This window comes from Podarcis pityusensis, assembly GCF_964106645.2.
Source record: "Podarcis pityusensis genome assembly, chromosome: 11".
In the NCBI taxonomy this organism is placed as follows: domain Eukaryota; kingdom Metazoa; phylum Chordata; class Lepidosauria; order Squamata; family Lacertidae; genus Podarcis; species Podarcis pityusensis.
In genome coordinates, this window is record NC_138036.1 from 10744234 (window position 1) to 10764125 (window position 19892).

At 44.9% G+C, this 19892-nt stretch overlaps 1 protein-coding gene across 3 annotated transcripts in view; it reads right to left on the reverse strand.

The window, feature by feature from the left end:
* Nucleotides 1-19892, reverse strand: part of MYO5B (myosin VB) — a 307859-nt gene that overhangs the window by 119388 nt on the left and 168579 nt on the right. For all 3 annotated transcript variants that reach the window (XM_080973376.1, XM_080973378.1, XM_080973377.1), the window contains exons 7-10: nt 19695-19776; nt 11999-12106; nt 10616-10725; nt 6661-6926 (exon numbers count right to left, since the gene is read on the reverse strand). In XM_080973376.1, coding sequence (XP_080829502.1) covers nt 6661-6926; nt 10616-10725; nt 11999-12106; nt 19695-19776 — 566 coding nt within the window. The remainder of the gene's footprint in view (nt 1-6660; nt 6927-10615; nt 10726-11998; nt 12107-19694; nt 19777-19892) is intronic.

Below are 19892 nucleotides of genomic sequence, written 5' to 3' on the forward strand. Positions count from 1 at the left end.
AGGGCAGAATTTCCTTATAGTGGCCGGGTTGTTCTGATGCTCGATATCTTTTAGACATTGACCAATTAGACTGTTTGCTTTAGTAGGGGCCACCCTGGGAATATGAGGCCCCCACTGTGCTTCTCTCTCTCTCTCTCTCTCTCTCTCTCACACACACACACACCTCTACACCTCCTTCCTAAAGGTACTTCCTCTACCGCCTCAGGATACTGGGCTACAAAGGTCATTGGCCTGATCCAATACGGCTCTTATGTTCTGAATGACCTAAACATCTAAATAAGCACCACCTTTCTCTCTGTCGCTGTCTCCCTCCCTCCCTCTCTCCCTCTGTATTTATTGCTGGGAAAGAAGAAGGCAAAAACATGAGCTTCTTTCTATTCATTTAATAAAGCTTTTGAGAAGATAAAAAGGCAGCTAAGGCAGAACACTTCCACTGGACCATAAAGATAAAGGGCTTAAAATGTATTTTTGTTGTCATTTTTTAAGGGCTGCATTTGTAACTCTCCGGGCTCTGCAATCTTGTTATTTAATACAGGCGGCATTCAGTTAAAAATGTCCCCCAATTTTCCCGATTTTATCAGATTAAGAGCTCCTCTATTGTCATATATAACAGCTTAACTCTAACAGAGCAAGAGAACTGAAGGCTTAAGATAAAACCATTGGCTTAAGATAAAACCATTAACTTTTACAGTTTGTAAGTGTGCTGCTCCAGTGGATATCCAATCCCCCCCATTTTGAGGTCGATTAAGGAAATTTCTGCTCAACGATTCAGATTTAGGCTGTTAGAAATGTATTTGTGATATTGCGATTTCAGCATGCAGCCTAAAAATTGGGAAATGAACCGTCCCTTTGTCTCCACGAAAGAAGGCACAAATACTGAATACAAGATGTTTTCCTATGATGTAGGATGAACCAGAGAAGAGCAGCTCTTCTGGATATTGGACCAAAGGCATGTCTCATCTGGCATATTATTTTCCAGAATGTCCAATGCCTCTGGAAAGACCATGAACACAACAAAGTCTATGCTCTGATAGTCTCTACATTAGACTACTGCAATGCGTTGTATGCAGGGCTGCCTCTGAAGACGGTTTGGAAACTTCAGCTGGTGCAGAATTCGGCAGTCAGGCTGCTCACCGGGGCAAGATGGTTTCAGCATATAACGCCATCCTGGCCTGACTGCACTGGCTTCAAAACAGTTTCTGGACCCAATTCAAAGTGCTGGTTTTGACCTATAAAGCCTTAAATGGCTCAGGAACACAATACCTCAAGGACTACCTCTCCTTATATGAACTGACCCAGATCCTGAGATCATAATCTGAGTCCCTTCTTCGCGTGCCTCCTTCATTAGAAGTCTGAAGGGTGGCAACATGAGAAAGGCCTTTTCTGTGGTGGCTCCCTGTGTGTGGAATGCTCACCCCAAGGAGGCAAAAATGTTTCTCTATAACCAGGCCTTTGGCTGACAGAATATTCTATGGCCTTTTAAATGTGTTGTGGGAGAGGGGTTATTGGTTTGCGTTTGCTTTTGCTTTAGTATGTATTTTGTGTTCACATTTTGTAATTTCAATATTATGAACTGCCTTGTGATCTTCAGTTGAAGGGCGGTCCACAAAATAAACGAATAAATGAAATGGAGGCAGCGACTCTCTCCCACTGCTTCTCCACAGCAATTAGTATTCACGGTCATTCTGCCTCTGATCCTGGAAGTATAACCATCAAGACTAGTAGACACTGATAGCCTTATCCCTGGTGAATTTGTTTAATCCCATTTTAAAGCCAACTAAATTGGTGGCCATCACCACATTCTGCTGACAGGGAGGACAAAACAACATTTCCTGCAATGACACATCAGCCCAAATCCGATAAGGATAGCCTGGGCAGCCAAATATATAGGGTAACAAACTAAGTGAAAAACAGAGTTTTACTTTTTCTTTCCGAGCGTAAACTGTAAACATCGAAAGTCGCCAATTCTAGCCTCACCTCACACAACCCACCACCTCCCAGCCTCAGTTTCCCCATTTGCAATACTGAGATAGTAACAGCGATCCATCTTGCAGGATTGCCGTTACTGAGCAGGGCATTGTACAAAAATGTGTGAATAAAACGAACTCGCTTGTGCAAACTTCCTGCCCCATCTCTCTCCAACACCAGGGTCCCCTTCCAGATTGGGCCCACTATTCACAACAACAACACCATTCACACAATAGTTAACTGGGGGCATCTGACTGGCCACTCTGAGAACAGAATGCTGGACTACATGGGACTTTGGCTCTTATGCCCTTATGAATTCATACATGACACACAAAACACCAGAGTCAGGCTCACGAGTACTTGTTAACACAGTGTGTGAAAACACCCTAAGACTGGAAACATTGTGGAGTTTTTAAAAGTAAGCTAGAGAGATGGTATGATAAAGCCTAAATTACTAATTCCCCTTTTCTTCTTCTTTGTTATCTGGCACTTCTTTCTCAATGGAAACCCAAAGCACAGACATGCCTAATTTTTAAAAAATTAATAATGCATCCAGTCATAGTTATAGCTCATCTTCTTCCAGATAAAAACAAAACCATGTACACAGGGGTTTATCCAATTTCATTCTCACAGCTACTAGGGCTAGGCTGAGAAAAGATTGACTGGGCCCAAAATCAGCCAATGAGTTTCAAGACTGAGCAGGGATTTGAACCCAGATCTCCACAACACTAACAGCTATAGCACACCAACCTTCTGCAAAACAGAATTCTTTTCTTTTTATTTCTGAAAAATCAGAAGCTGCAATTATACACTCCCCAGGGAACCAAAACATTCTGCAGGATGAGTACTGGACTAAGTCTGAAGGAAGCATTGCTTATCATGAAAAATGTAAAGCCACAGAGATTTCAAATTGAAGATGAAAACAAAATCTTAAAAACATGTACAATTTGCCAAAATGTTTTAGCTTTCTGGCGTGTTGGGCCTTTTTGCATCCTGCAAACACCTAGTAAGTTTAATAAGACACTGGCGGTTTTGCTGGAAAGCCATAACCAAAGGATCTGCCTGCCGACAAAGATTTGAAAAGATCCAACTGTCCGCAGTGTATGTTTCTCTATGCAGAAGATATGCTTAACTTTTGTCTTCCAAGCCCATTAGAAGCATTAAGAGCATTAATAATTTACTTGCCTGGGGCTCAAGGGTTATAACTTCTGGTTTCAAAGCTGGAAAAACGGCCATGGAAAACTCAAATAATTTAGTTCAAGACTTCTGCTTAACTCACCAGGCTACTTGACTTCCTGGGCACATGGTTATTTTATCAGAACTATATGTGGGCAACCTGTATCTTCTCAAGTTGCACGATGCCCTCAGGAACCTTCTGCAGGGCAGACTGAACAAGTTCTAAAGCTATGAAAACCACAGAGAAAGTCTGAAATGCACAATCCAGGGATACCCTACTCTTAAAAAATAATAATAGAGGCTTCAAGTGAAAATCACCTTCCATTATATTTTACAATTTGTCAAGCTTTCTCGCGATCTTTGATTAAGTGACTCCAGATTTTTAGCTGTTGGGAGGCAGTTCTAGGCCTGACTAAAATGTGTCAAATATGGCTGAACATGAATTAAAACTCTCTCGCCAGGAGAATTCCACAAGCATTTCCATTTGGAACCTTAGCTTTGGACATGATGATGTATGATCCCTTGCCATATCCCCAAGATACATTTCAGTATATAACAAATTGAGGTGGGTAAAAATTCACTGCATGTACCAGGCCATGGCTGCATGCTGTTTGTGTTAATTTGCGGAAAGGCATGCAAATAAAGCATGCATACTAATGACAACGGTGCGGCCCATGATAAATTTTCACCATGGCCCATTGTGCTCAGCTTACTGTCCCTTTCCTCCTGCCATAAGCTTTTAATGTTTGCTGCTGTATTACCTTTCTCGCCCTGACCTAGCCACTGTGATCCACACAACAGTCACCTCCAGGCTTTATTATTGTAACTCACTCTACGTGGGGCTGCCCTTGAGACTGACCCAGAAACTCCAGCGGGTGCAGAATGCCGCGGCGAGACTCCTTACCACAGGATCACATTCACCCGGTGCTATACCAGCTGCACTGGCTCTCGGTGGAGTACAGGGTCAGGTTTAAGGTGCTGGTTTTAACCTTTAAAGCCCTACACAGCCTAGGACCCTCGTACCTTCGGGACCGCCTCTCCTGGTATGTCCCACGGAGGACCTTACGGTCTTCTAACAAAAACATCTTGGAGATCCCGGGCCACAGGGAGGTTAGGCTGGCCTCAACCAGAGCCAGGGCTTTTTTGGCCGTGGCCCCGATCTGGTGGAACGCTCTGTCACAAGAGACTAGGGCCCTGCGGGACTTGACATCTTTCCGCAGGGCCTGCAAGACAGAGCTGTTCCACCAGGCCTTTGGCCAAGGCACAGTCTGACCCCCTCCTTCTGTAATCCTCATAGCACTCTAGCCCAATAGTTGCCATTAATTTGATTCTGAACTGATTTTAGAATGTATTTCAATTAATTGACTGTAAACTGTGCTATTTTTACTGTTGTTAGCCGCTCTGAGCCCAGCTTTGGCTGGGGAGGGTGGGATATAAATAAAATTTTATTATTTTAATTTTTAATTTTTATGTTGTTGTTGTTGTTGTTGTTGTTGTTGTTGTTGTTGTTGTTGTTGTTGTAGGAAGCTGGCTGGGGCAACCCAGTAGGATGGGTGGTGTATGAGAAATAGATTATTATTATAAGAAGAGCCCTGCTGGATGAGACCAAAGGCCCATCTAGTCCAGCATTCCTGTTCTCACAGTGGCCAACTAGGTTATTCTGGAGAGGCCAGCGGGACGCAACTGGGCTCCGCTGCTTCGTTTCTGCGATTTGTGTCCATGCGGACTTTTCATTAGAGAGAGGTGCAACAACGAGAGACGACAGCAGCTAATTCTCACCAGCGTCCCTAGCAGATAAAGCTCTTTTGCTGAAGAGATCATATTCCTGACGTTTGCTGGCAAAGCTCATTGCACCGAAGCGTCTCTTTGATCAATTAAACGATGCCACTTAGCCCAGTTTTTCTTTTTTTAGGGCAGTGATTCCCAAACCCCTTCTCTGACAAATAGGCATAAGCACCAGATGGTGGGTGAAGAAAATGAATTTCACACTAATAGACACCCCCTTGCCTAACTTAATCTTTCATGGGTATTAGCCTTCAATTCGGATTCCTGTTCTCAGCTCAGATGTCTCTGACTGGCAAGCTTTTTTTTTTCTTTTTTGCATTGGTCTTATGCCTCTCTCTTTTTTCCTGTGTCGCTAATAGCTTTTGGCTTGTCAAACCTCCATCCTTGGCAGGGGGAAACTCTCTCTGAAATCAAGAGAACTTGTACGGATTTATTAGGTTACTTAAAAAAAAAAAATCCTTCAATTTTCACACCTCTTTTGTCCCATTGATCAAGGAAGTGGAGCATCTCTTCTGTGACAAAAGGATAAAGAAGTTGGGTTGTTTTTTGTTTTAGGAAAATAGTGATGATGGGAGATGGTCCATGGAGACAAAGTGGATATGATTATGAATGATGTGGACAGAGAAATATTTTCTTTCTGCATTCATAAAATCAGAACTTGGGGTCACCCAAACAAGTATGATTGACAATAGACGCAAGTCAGACAAAAGGAAGCACTTATTCACACCATGATTAACTTACGGAACTCATTGCCACAATATGTGGTGCTGACCGCTAGCTTAGTTGTTTTTTTAAAAGGATACAATTGGAACCTCCATTAATCAAGACGTAATCAAAACATGACTGAAACTGTTGGAAACAGAGGGCTGTACTACCTCACAGGACTGTTGTAAGCAGCAGCAAAATTAAATATGAAAAGTACCCAGTACTCCACAGCTGTGATTCTCAAACTGGCGTTTAGTTGCCTCTGCAACTGTGTCCACAGAAGACGCATGGGGTCTGCACTTGTTTCCCAATTGCAGTTTATTTATTAAATTTGTAAACCCGCCTTTATCCATAGATCTCATGGCGGTTCACAACATAAAAAGAGCTACCTCTCTTTCAATCAGTTTTGCAAATAACTTCCTCCATAGTCTCAGCAAAAGTCTCGGCCTGCATTTGGGTAAAGGTAAAGGTAAAGGGACCCCTGACCATTAGGTCCAGTCGTGAATGGCTCTGGGGTTGTGACACTCATCTCCCTTTACTGGCCGAGGGAGCCGGCATTTGTCTAAGCTGCATGACTAAGCCGCTTCTGGTGAACCAGAGCAGCGCACGGAAACGCCGTTTACCTTCCCGCCGGAGTGGTACCTATTTATCTACTTGCACTTTGATGTGCTTTCAAACTGCTAAGTTGGCAGGAGCTGGGATCAAGCAACGGGAGCTCACCCCACCGTGGGGATTCGAACCGCCGACCTTCTGATAGGCAAGCCCTAGGCTTTGTGGTTTAACCCACAGCGCCACCCGTGTCCCTTTGCATTTGAGTAACCCTCCTTAAACTCCATGGACAACAACAACCCTCCTTAAAAGTGCCATACAAATTCTGCCAAGTATTACTGTTTTCCTGCATGGATAAGCAAACAGCCACCCCATCAGCACACACGGCTCTAACCATTTTGCAAACTGCAATGCAAACAATCTCAAGCGTCCAGCAAAAACCTTGTCCTGGCAAATGAAAACAGGCTTTCTGCCTACCCGTAAATGTCCAGCACCCCGATAAACGAATGCTGCTTGACCGTGGTGTGCAGGGCCTTGTTGATGTGCTGCACAATCCAGTTGAACAGCTGGGCATAAATGTGCTTGGCCAGTGCATTCCTGGCGTTCACAACCTGCTGGACAGACATGTTCTTGATATAGGTCTCCGAAGTGGTGACCAGCTTCCGATGGCAGAGCCAGTGCTCCATTTGGCTGTGCTCTACTCCCAGCAATCTGCAAAAATTATGCAGGTGTTCATCCTGTTTCTAGGATATAAAGAAAGACATCCAATTCAGCAAAGCATGCGATGGGGGACACGGACCAGATGACAAGAGCCCACCCGCCCCTCTGGTTAACAGGGGAAAGGAAGCGAGGGGCGGAGGCTTCCGTTCTGAGAGCTGAAGCTCGCTTTGAGTGATGAAGCTTGTTCGCAGAATTGCGCTCCCAGTTTCATTTATTCCAAATGAAGCAATGTCCAAATTCAGCTCATAAGGTCATCCAGGCTCTTAACAACCTCACTGCTATTTTAACCAGTCTCAGATTTGCCATATGCTGCTATTTTACCCCTGATTTCCCACCTCCTATTGGTGCAGTAATAAAGCTGCTGGCCCATTTGCAAAGCTAAGCAGGGTCCGGTATGGCTTCCAATTGGATGGGGGACCATGTGTTGAGATTCTTGCCTTGAGGGGGTTGGGCTAGATGACACTCGGGATCCCGTCCAACTCAACAGTTCTATGATTCTATGTAGACCAGTGGTGGGCCAAAGGTGGGTTGGGATCTACTAGAGAACCTCTGGGTAGATTAGCAAAGTATCTTACTTCCAAATACAGTCATGCCTCGGGTTACAGCTGCTTCAGGTTGCATTTTTTTGGGTTACGGACTGCCGAAACCCGGAAGTACCAGAATGGGTTACTTCTGGGTTTCAGCAGTCGCACATGTGCAGAAGTGCTAATTTGCGCTCTGTGCATGCGCAGAAGTGCCAAATCGCAACCTGCGTGTGCGCAGACGCGCCGCTGCGGGTTGCGAATGTGCATCCCGAATGGACCACGTTCGCAACCCGAGTGTCCACTATATTTAAAAACAGGACCTCTCCACACCCTGTGGCCAATTAGATAACGGAAATGAAGAACGTTTACTATGGTGCCCTCCTTTCAACAGTGTTTGCTTTTCATGCCTATTCCATCACCACTTCCTTTGGAAAACTTGCCACATACTTCTATTTTGGAAAACGAGGAGGAAAAGGAGCAGGAGGAGAGTTACCGTATTTTTCGCTCTATAGGACGCACTTTTTCCCCTCCAAAAATTAAGGGGAAATGTGTGTGCGTCCTATGGAGCGAATGCTGGCTCCTTGGCTTCAGCGATAGCAACGTGAAGCCTCCAAAGTACAGAGGGAGTGCTCCCTCCGCGTTCCGGAGGCTTCGCGTTGCTTTCGCTGAAGCCTGGAGAGTGAGAGGGGTCGGTGCGCACCGACCCCTCTCACTCTCCAGGCCTCTGGGATAGCCGCCTGAAGCCTTTGGAGTGCAGCACGAGTTCCCGCTGTGCTCAGCAGGCTTCAGGTTCCTTTCGCTGAAGCCAAGAGAGTCTTGCTCTCCCGGCTTCAGAAAAAGGAACCCGAAGCCTCATTAGCGCAGCGGGAACTTGCGCTGCGCTCTGAAGGCTTCAGGGATAGCTGCGGATAGCCGCAGTGGAAATGACGCAGGTGGAAACAGAGCGAAAAATACGGTACTTTCTATTGCTTATTCCCAGAGCAAGCATAGCTTTAAACACCCCCTGCTTTACAATGGCATACACCTACAACTAGGATCAAGGTCAATTTGAGCCTCACATTTATTTAACCCTGAGAAACTGCATGTTAGTAAAAAAATTGGGCAGCCAGCAATTTTAAAACAGGGACCATGCCTTGAACTGAGTAAGGGCTGAAGGGTCAGGAATGTGGGTTAGTGCCACATGCCTCAAGGCAATACCTCCTAACCTGACTGTGACCTGAGGCACCACTCAAGTTTTTGCCATGTGCTCCTTGGCAATTGACTGCCATACCCAAGCCAGAACAGAGACAAATAGCCCATTGGGACTGTTGCTCCCCTGTAAGAAGTTGTGAGTGGAGGGCCACACAAAGCCAATCTCTTCTCTACACAATCACATTCTGTTACACCAGGTTGCCTCATCACTAATTAAATGAGTTAACAGACGGCTCTAGCGTCACAGAGCTGTACTTACATTTTAATTAAATAACACCAATGATATTAAGGGAAGACAACGCTACAAGAGAAGATTTGTTTATGTACCCAATTGATCAAAGCCCTGAAATTAAAACAGCCCATCTCTTGGGTAACAGCGACACTGCAAAAGCACATTTGGATATTTTAATTAAAGCAGAAAACTTCCCTGAAACAGGACATCACAATGGCCACAGATTTCACAGAGCGCTACTATCGCGTTTATATTATTGTATTCGTACTGCCTTGAATAAGAAGCATGTAAGAGAAGAAAGGGGAACTGCTAGTACACCTTTTTTTTAAGATGTGTTACTCATGAGCTTGTGTTTTCTTCAGGCATTTTGATTTGGGAGGTACAGATGCTGCTCTAAGGACCAGCACACTCTGAATACTTTCCTCATGCTTAACCTACATGTTTCCTTCTTTCCTTTTTCCTTTCTCCTTCTGTGATGGGACTCCTATTAGGGGACTTCCCTGGCTTTTTTCTGGCCCAGGTAGGACCAGTCTGAATAGTTGGCCTTGGTGAAGATTTGATGCTTTCATCCCCAAAAAGTTTTTGATTTGAGTTTCTATTGAAATGAGGCTGCATTTTAATGTTGTATTTTAATGTTGTTTTTAAGTTGAATCTTAATCAATTGTTTTATAACTGGTGTTAACCGCCCTGAGCTCGGTCTTCGCTGGGGGGGGGGTATAGATAAAAATTATTATTATTATTATTATTATTATTATTATTCGAGTCTTCGGTTCTCTAACTGCACAGCTAAAATTAGCTGCTCCCCAGACTTATAGAATCCCAGCACTGCAGAGTTGGAAGGTACCCTGAGGGTCATCTAGTCCAACCCCTGCAATGCAGGAATATTTTGCCCAGCGGGGGGGGGGGGCTTGAACCCATGACCCCGGGATTAAGAGTCACATGCTCTACCGACTGAGCTATCCCACAAGCTTAGGCAAGTGGGAGAGCTGTAGCACAATACTGAAAGAGCCCTAAACTACCGTATTTTTTGCTCTATAAGACGCCAGCCCACAAGACGCACCTAGTTTTTGGAGGAGGAAAACAAGAAAAAAAATATTCTGAATCTCAGAAGCCGGAACAGCAAGAGGGATCGCTGCGCAGTGAAAGCAGCAATCCCTCTTCTGTTCTGGCTTCTGGGATAGCTGTGCAGCCTGCATTCGCTCCATAAGACGCACACACATTTCCCCTTACTTTTTAGGAGGGAAAAAGTGAGTCTTATAGAGCAAAAAATACGGTATTTTATCAAGAATTTGGGGACAAAACAAATGGCACAAATGGCCTCTTCCAAGTTTACCGTATTCCTGATTGTTTTAAACTGTTTTTAATACAGTGGTACCTCGGGATGTGAACGGGATCCGTTCCGGAGCCCCGTTCGCATCCCAAACGGAACGCAAGAGGCGACGGCGCATCTGCACATGCGCGGGTTGCGTTTCGCCGCTTCCGTGCATGATGTCATTTTGAGTGTCTGCACATGCGCAAGCGGCGAAACCCGGAAGTAGCATGCTCCGTTACTTCCGGGTTGCCGTGGAGCGCAACTCGAACGCGCTCAACCCGAAGCACATTCAACTCGAGGTATGACTGTATTGTTTTTAATTGTTGTGACATGTCCTGGGGCCTCAGGGTGAAGGACAGGTAATTAATTAATTAATTGTTAGCATTATTATTATTATTATTATTATTATTATTATTATTTATAACAACAGCAGCAACAGCACAGTGAACTTACTGATATACTGGAGGATTCTCCATCACGTTCTGGTTGAAGGTCCACATTTCCTAAGTGCAGGATAGCGGCGAGTATCTTAAAAATGGCCAACTGATGGGAATCCTTCACTCCTGAAAGAAACAACCAATATCCAGTTTTCACAGAGGGAATGTGCCTGGAGAACTGCTTTCACGTGGCTGCAGGAGATCTATAGGGTGTGATTCCTGCTCCTGCCCTAAGAACCTCAGCCTTAAAATAACAGCAATAACAACATTCCTATTTCCAGCTCTCCTGGTTCCAAGCATATGCATGAATGTGTGGGCAATGCCTGTTCGAATCTCAAGTCAGAGAAGGGCCAGAATTAATTTTTGATATCTCGGGGGTAATATAGCACCACCCACTATGCAAAGCAAAACAAGACTTATACAAAATAAGAGAAATTATGATGTCCTGCCCAGTTTGCATAATCTATACAGGGGACAGAAACCAATTCAATGGTGCAAAATTTGGAATAACAGGTGCAAAATTGCTGTTGGACAACAACTCCCATCATCCATCGCTAGCAGCACCAGTGGTCAGGGATGATGGGAACTGTAGTCCAATAACAGTTGGGGACCCAAGTTTGTGAAACACTGATAGGCAACCACTATTGGGCTAGATCAGGCATAGGCAAACTTGGCCCTCCAGATGTTTTGGGACTACAACTCCCATCATCCCTTGCTAACAGGACCAGTGGTCAGGGATGATGGGAATTGTAGTCCCAAAACATCTGGAGGGCCAAGTTTGCCTATGCCTGGGCTAGATGGATCAACACTCGGATTTAGCACAAACCAAAACAGATTTTAATGGATTGATTAATCGGCACAAATATGTGTATAAGTAAATAATTTTTTGAAGAAAAAGCATATATAATATTTTTAAACAATACCTGCACATATTCCAGGAAGCACCATCTTAGAAGCATTTGCTCCCTTGCAGGAAACTAGGGTGGTGGTGTGAATACATCTTCTCAGCCATAGATTTTTGCAAACACTTTTATTAAAATGAATTAACAAACTTGCGGTCTGATTAAAAATCTTTGGAGTGAATCATCTACTAATTTAACCAATTCATTGACTAGCATGGCAACATCAATTGCCATGTCAATGAAAGCACGAATAGCTATATGCCTGCAATGCATTATTCAAATTAAATAGGTAGACAAGCAAGGTAAAGCTAAGTGTGTGTGTTTGGGCGTGTTGCAGTTGCATGCACGTACACACCCACACCCAAATGCCTTCAAGGGTCATGAGATCACACAAAAGCTCCTAAGGGGTTATGCAGCGCCTTCTGCAAAGGACAGCCATATCAATCCAAATGTTCCACTGGGAAACCATCCAAGTCATCTTTTAAACAATCCCTTACCAAGCAGAGTGAAGGCATGCCTGGTTTTCTCAAAGTCGTCTGCGTCATCCACTCCTTCTATGGATGTGTCTCCTCCCAAAGAGGTGTACAAAAAGTTTTCGGCGGACACTGGGGGGAAAGAAACAGAGAGCGTCAGTTTGTAAAAGCAAAACACTGCCAAACTTTAGCTCCAGCAATTGCCAGCGATGATGGGAATCTCAGTTCAGTCACATCTGGATGGAGAAAGGTTCCCCACGTGTTTGCTAAATCGTATTGAGTTTGACGTACTTCTAATGCAGGCTTTCTCAGCCTGTGGGTCCCCAGAGGTTGTTGGACTACAACTCCCATCACCCCTAGCTAGGAAGGCCAGAGCTCAGGGATGATGGGAGTTGTAGTCCAACAACATCCGGGGACCCATAGGTTGAGAACTGCTGTAATCTAATGCATTGACTTGGAACTCCAGATCACTTTTCGCATCATGATTCCCAGAGCAGATACACTGGCTTCGTGGCAGCAGTCTCAGGGCCACTTACTGGGGCAGGTGTGGTGTGGGTACGTCAGCAGGAATAATAATAATAATAATAATAATAATAATAATAATAATAATAATTTATTATTTATGCCCCACCCATCTGGCCGCCTTCAGATGTCTTCTAAAAGACTGGTAGTTGTTTTCCTCTTTGACATCTGGTGGGAGGGCGTTTCACAGGGCAGGTGCCACCACCGAGAAGGCCCTCTGCCTGGTTCCCTGTAACTTGGCTTCTTGCAGCAAGGGAACCGCCAGAAGGCCCTCAGCACTGGACCTCAGTGTCCGGGCAGAACAATGGAGGTGGAGACGCTCCTTCAGGTATACTGGACCGAGGCTATATTGGGCTTTCAAGGTCAACACCAACACTTTGAATTGTCCTCAGGAACATACTGGGAGCCAGTGTAGGTCTTTCAAGACCGGTGTTATGTGGAACGCTCTATTGGCTCTCCCCACTGCCTCCTCACTTCTTCCTGGTAAGTGGCAGCAATACTGCTGCTGAGAAGCTAGGATTGCCCCATAATGACGTAAGGAGAGCCCTGCAGGAGAAGTCCAATGGCCCATCTATTTTCAGCATCCTGTTCTCAACCAGATGCCAGTGGAAAGCCTGCAAACAGGATTCAAGCACAAGAGCACTCTCGCCTCCTGTGGTTTCCAGAAACTGGCACAAGTCGCCCATGGGTGAGACAAATCGGTCTCAAGGTATACCATTGTTGTTGTTGTTTAGCCGTTTAGTCGTGTCCGACTCTTCGTGACCCCATGGACCAGAGCACGCAAGGCACTCCTGTCTTCCACTGCCTCCCACAGTTTGGTCAAACTCATGCTGGTAGCTTGGAGAACACTGTCCAACCATCTCGTCCTCTGTCGTCCCCTTCTCCTTGTGCCCTCCATCTTTCCCAACATCAGGGTCTTTTCCAGGGAGTCTTCCCTTCTCGTGAGGAGGCCAAAGTATTGGAGCCTCAGCTTCAGGATCTGTCCTTCCAGTGAGCACTCAGGGCTGATTTCCTTCAGAATGGATAGGTTTGATCTCCTTGCAGTCCATGGGACTCTCAAGAGTCTCCTCCAGCACCATAATTCAAAAGCATCCATTCTTCGGCGATCAGCCTTCTTTATGGTCCAGTTCTCACTTCCATACATCACTACTGGGAAAACCATGACTTTTACTATACGGACCTTTGTTGGTAAGGTGATGTCTCTACTTTTTAAGATGCTGTCTAGGTTTGTCATTGCTTTTCTCCCTAGGCAGCATCTTAAACCAGCTGGCATCTCAGACCAGGTGAGAGCTCTAACTGGTTTATCTTCATGGGCAAGTCAATACTTCATTCAAGCGGTACTGACTTCCTCTTAGTGTTGCCAGCATCTGAGAGAGGCTGTCCTTCAGAGTTTCAAGCACTGTGGTGCCCTACCGCCTCTTGAGGCAACACAGTCCAGAGTGGTCTGGAGGATTTCAAAACGGCACCTGAAGTGCGGTTTTCATCTTCAGTAACATTTACTCCAAATGGAGTGCAGCAATTTGCCATTTCCCATGACATGCTGATGGGGCTGTTCTGACCTGCCCCATGGCTTCAAAACGAGTCAAGCTGAAATAACAGAAACATGCGCACATCTTGCACCGGAGAACAAAAAGATTTCTAAGTTGGAAATTAAAAAAATCAACCCACAGTTTGTTTTTCAACTGCTGGCATATGGGCGTAAACCTTGGCTGCACTGCTTAAAATGTATATTTTCTACCTGATTATACACTAAAAAAACTTTTTTGTTTATGATTAGCTCAGTGGTTCTGCCTGATTAAGTGTGCTTCCAGTGAACTCCTCCTGAGGACAGCGAGCAAAGTCCTTTTCTTTCTAGCTTTCCGTTTTATCTCCCTCTAATCAAAACGGCATAGCTTTATTTGAAACCTTCACAGGGATTTAAACATCCATTTCAATATATGTTTCATGATGACTTGTGGGCCAAGTAGGGAGCCCTCAAGGGAAGAAGGAGGACTGCCAGAAAAAGCAGTGTTGTGTTTTTGTGAGTCCAGTGAAGGAAGGCATTTTAGCGCTTGTATAATGACTTCCCACACCTGTGAAACCTATGGACCAGTTAACAAATGAGTGCCAGTGGGTGGAATTCTCAAGGATGGGTGAAAGGACACAATGGAAAAGCATGTCATTTGAGGTAAGGTAGGGTGAGGGGAAAATATTCCTACTTACAGACTGCCCTTTTACCCTTTACCTTCACCATGGTGGGTCACAAGAATGTAAAAACAAAAGCAAACGACCAATAAATAAAACCACAGCTTATATTATCATTTATTTATTTAATAACTGCCTTCTTCGTTGGTCTCAAGACAATTTACATACAAACAACTAAAACAGTACAAAAAAACCATCAACTAATGATAGGTTTTCACACAATACAGAAAAGGCACAGGCCGTTTAACCCAGCAGGAAAAGCTTACCAACAAACAAAAATATATTTAGCTGCTTCCAGAAAACCATAAAATAAAACCACAAAAACAACCAAAGGCAAAGCAACAAATAGGGGACTGAAAGACACTCAACCAACCAACGGCCTGGATAAAAGACTGTGTGGTGTTTTAATATGAGACGGATTGCTCACACATGCAAGTCACACTCAATGTCTCAACCATCAAGAGACAGGCATGCTTGTGCCAGCTTGCCATAAATACTATGTCTCCAGCGGGGGAGCCATGTCAGGTCTACTCCAACAAACACAACAGAAAGTTTTATGGCACTTTCCACGAAAGCCTATCCTGATCTGTAGTTATCATACTATAGATAAAATTATAAGACGGTTGTCATGCTGCAGTTCACATGGCTACCAACAGGTGGCCACGGCAACTCCCACATGACAACAGACCGGCAGGCAGGCAAGCAAGCAAGCAAGCAGTGAGGGGCAGGGCAGCCAGCCCAGATGAGCTGTTTCAAGTAGAGTGGGAGGTGCTTCAGAGAGCAGTTTGCAAACTGCTCTCTGAAGCGCCTCCCTCCCTCCATTAAACATAGCTTGCCAATAAAGGAAAGCCAATAAAATATTAGATCACAGTCACTTTGTTTTCACGAGACTGTGTCTATTTGTGTGTTATGCACACACACAGAGTACATTGCCTACACAGTGGACGCTCGGGTTGCGAACGTGATCCGTGCGGGAAGCACGTTCGCAACCCGCAGCGTTCACAACCCGCACCGGCGTGTCTGCGCACGCGCGGGTCGCAATTTGGCACTTCTGCGCATGCTCAAAGCACAATTTAACACTTTTGTGCATGTGCAAGCGCCGAAACCCAGAAATAACCCGTTCCGGTACTTCTGGGTTCGGCGCAGTGCGCAACCCGAAATCGCGCAATCCTAAGTGTCTGTAACCCGAGGTATGACTGTAAAACAAAAGGCGACCCATTAAAATTCACAGATGTGCATTTTATAAAATTCATTGCAATTCATTCTCTGTGGAGATTTGCCATTCACTCTGAAGCATGTTCACACCAGCTACTTCCCCCCATATTAATGTACCTTTCCTCTCTTACACACTTGCTTCATATTCTCCATTTACATATCATTCTCTGTGCTACACAAAGGCCCACGACTTTCTCTATTTATCCTTCCCCCATCCTTGTCTCAGCCTCTCACAACATCCCTTCCTGCACACCACTTCCTCCTCCATTGGTGATGCTGCTCCCTCAACAGTTTTGGACCGAAAGGAAGGAAGATCCAACAAATGGTCTTGGGAATGTTTTATCAGAAGCGATTCATGAATGAAACAAATGACCTAGAAACAAGAGGAAGCCTTCTGTGCTTGCTGAAACAGCTGCTTCATGGCAAGGTGGTGCCATCTTGGCAAAAGCAACCCTTCTTGGAAGGGAGAAGCCTTTGACAAGGTGATTCCTTCCTCCCAGTTCAATTAGCAACAAAAGAGGAACAGGATACTGGGTGGGTGGGGAGAGGGAGGCAGGTATCAGAGAGAGAATCGGTGGGAATTGCCTGCTTCCACATTTGTACAAGCAGTGTGCTTTGCACTATGCTCAGGACATGAAACATTAAAACAGTTCATGAGCTAGCTTCAAAAAACTGGGAAGAAAGAAGAGGGGGTCAATTGCGCCCCTTTTTCTGCAAGTCTTGGGAGTTCCCTGCCTTGTCACTATGAGCCTTTGAAGGAAAAATAGAATGCAAGGAAGAAGAAGAAGAAGAAGAAGAAGAAGAAGAAGAAGAAGAAGAAGAAGAAAGTAATAAAATATATATTCCACTCTGCTTCTGGTCAATCTGCAAATTTTCACTGTTTTCCTTTCACTTATGGATGGTGTCTTGAATGTTTGTGAGTTACACACACATTCACAAACATGCATGCAAAGAGAAAGCAGCTATATCTACATCTGTATCCAAGAATGAGTCCTTGGTTTGATTTCACCGCAATTTCAAGCACAGCCTTTGAATGTTTGGTCAAAGGCTCTTTCTTGCCCCTGGAACAGAAAACATGCCATTCTGAAATAAATGCTAAAACACCCACCAAGAGAAAAAGCCCAGCTGGAGGCCATAGAAGCTCTCTCGTCTCAAAAGCTTTAGAGGAGAAAGAGAAAACACAAATATTCCCCATCCATTTAAATGCCATGAGGGGGAATAGCCTCCTCATGCTCTCAGCTTTCTGTGATTTCTAGGTTTTTCCACAAAGTGTTTCCCCTCCAGACACTGGAGTTGAGAGCCACTGTCTTAATAGAATAAAACAGGCTTTCTTTGTGCAAGGGGGTCATTTATATGTGCCTCTCCTACCCCACCCCTATCCTGTTCTAGATCTTAGGGTTTTTTTGGTGGGGGGGACTTTCATGTTGAGTTCAATCTTCATCTTCAAACAAAGACAAAAGGATCAGTACCATCTGTAACCTGCACACACAAACCAGTGGACTGGCAGAGGACAGATCTTTTCCTCCTCCAGCAACCCACTCACTTACTTGCCTGCACAGAATTCCTCACTGCCTATGGCTGCCAAGTGAGTTGTTGAAGACAAGGCTGCCATAAAGAGCCATGCTATTGCTGCAACCCAAATGTACAATGTCTACATTCCTCTTTCACCCTTGGAGGCATGATGACCCTCAATACCAGATTCTGGAAATCACAAGTGGGGCAGGGGGGAGGTCTGCAGGTCCTGCCTGCGAAGAGACAGCATCTGGGTGTCCACTGTGAAAACAGATTGCTGGGCTAGATCAGCCTTTGGCCTGATCCCGGAGGACTCTTCATATGTGCAGAGGAAAAAGCCAGACTTGCAGGTGCTGTTAACTGCTGACAAAGGGACCGAGCACCCTACATGTTTTGAGCTGGACACACTGCTCAGAGGCTGAATAAAACCTAAGAAATGTACGTATGTATTTATTAAATTTATACCTTGCCCTGCCTCCCAAAGGAGCCCAGGGAAATGATAAAACAATAAAGACATCTTAAGAGCAAACCTTATCAAGACTCCTAGGGCTGGGGCTGGGAGTGGGGTGGTGACAAGGCCGGTGGAAAAAGCCATTGCCTGATGGCCATCACAAATCTGTTAATTATTCTATATGATTTATGTTGTGTTTGTGATGTTCTGTTGTTGTTGTTTAGTTGTTTAGTCATGTCCAACTCTTCGTGACCCCATGGACCAGAGCACGCCAGGCACTCCTGTCTTCCACTGCCTCCCGCAGTTTGGTCAAACTCATGCTGGTAGCTTCAAGAACACTATCCAACCATCTCGTCCTCTGTCGTCCCCTTTTCCTTTTGCCCTCCATCTTTCCCAACATCAGGGTCTTTTCCAGGGAGTCTTCTCTTCTCATGAGATGGCCAAAGTATTGGAGTCTCAGCTTCAGGATCTGTCCTTCCAGTAAGCACTCGGGGCTTATTTCCTTCAGAATGGATAGGTTTGATCTCCTTGCAGTCCATGGGACTCTCAAGAGTCTCCTCCAGCAACATAATTCAAAAGCATCAATTCTTCGGCGATCAGCCTTCTTTATGGTCCAGCTCTCACTTCCATACTGAGAAAACCATAGCTTTTACTATACGGACCTTTGTTGGCAAGGTGATGTCTCTGCTTTTTAAGATGCTGTCTGTTAAGTTATTTTAATGTATTGTTTGTAAGGTGCTTTGTGATTTGCATAAATGAAAAGCAGGATAGAAATGTAATAAATCAAATCCCATTTTAGACAATGAGTGTGAAAGAGCTCAACTGAAAAGACTTGTTGGAAGGGGAAGGTCTTCAGTACAGAGACAGAGACTGCCTAATATTGAAGGGGAGGGAATCCCCAAGGGAAGGTGCCACCACACTAAAGGCCACCACACTAAAGTTTCTGCATTGTGCGGAATGGACCTCCTGATAAGATGGCATCTGCAAGAAGCTCTCCTGCAGAGTTCAGTGGTCAACTGAGTATATAAGGGGTGAGAAAATATTTCAGGTACCCTGGTCCCAAACTGCATAGAGCTTTATATACCAAAACCAGCACCTTGAACTCAAGTCCAATAGATAAGTAGCAGCCACTGCAATTTTTTCAACAGTGAGGCAATGTGTTGACCCAGTATGCAGTCCCTAAAAAGGGAGATATTTGCAACCAGGTGGTAGTTGTCACAAACGAATGGATCTAGGGTGGCCTTTTTTCAGGACTGGTTGGATCACCACCTCTTTCAGGATGTCCAAAACAACTCTCTCCCTGGACCCACTCAGTCATACCCAAACAGTAAGCTTTAATAAGCGAAGAGGTGCAAGGAACACACATTGCTTGCATCAACTGAAACTGCATCAACCCAAGCAGACACTGAACTGCACACCTCACTAGAGTCTGCAGTAAGTCTTGATGTCACATGGAGATTGCTACAAAGGCAAATGACTTCATTCACAGAGGGTGTCCAAAATGTCTAAAATGCCATTCCTTGGAGTGGATGTTAACAGACACCGGACAATACAGAGAAACTCTGCTAGACGGCTATTTGAGGATGCGATGGAGGCAGAGGACTGGACAATTTATTGCATCTGTAGAACTAAATGGGCCAACACAGAGACCCAGTCTGCCAGGATTTGCATAGCCCCACCCCTTTTTTCTTGCACATAGTCCTACCCTGGGTTCCATTTCTTGGCTGCAAAATCCAGGAACTGATTAGATGGAATTTCAGATCAAGTATCTCACAGTGCAAAGAATAAGCAAACACATGATAAGGGGGACCGAACACTCAAGGATAATATACTCACTTAGGGAGAGTTCTTTAAATTCTGGAAGACTGGCAGAGGCACATAGCTGATAGAAGATGTGATAATTTCTCTCATCATCTGCCTGAGGAGTAAGGCAGATTTCGTTTCAGAGATAAGAGCTTGCATTAAGCATAACCTGGAACACCCTTTCCCCCCCTCCTCCAGACATATCCATGCCACAGATTCCACACACATCCA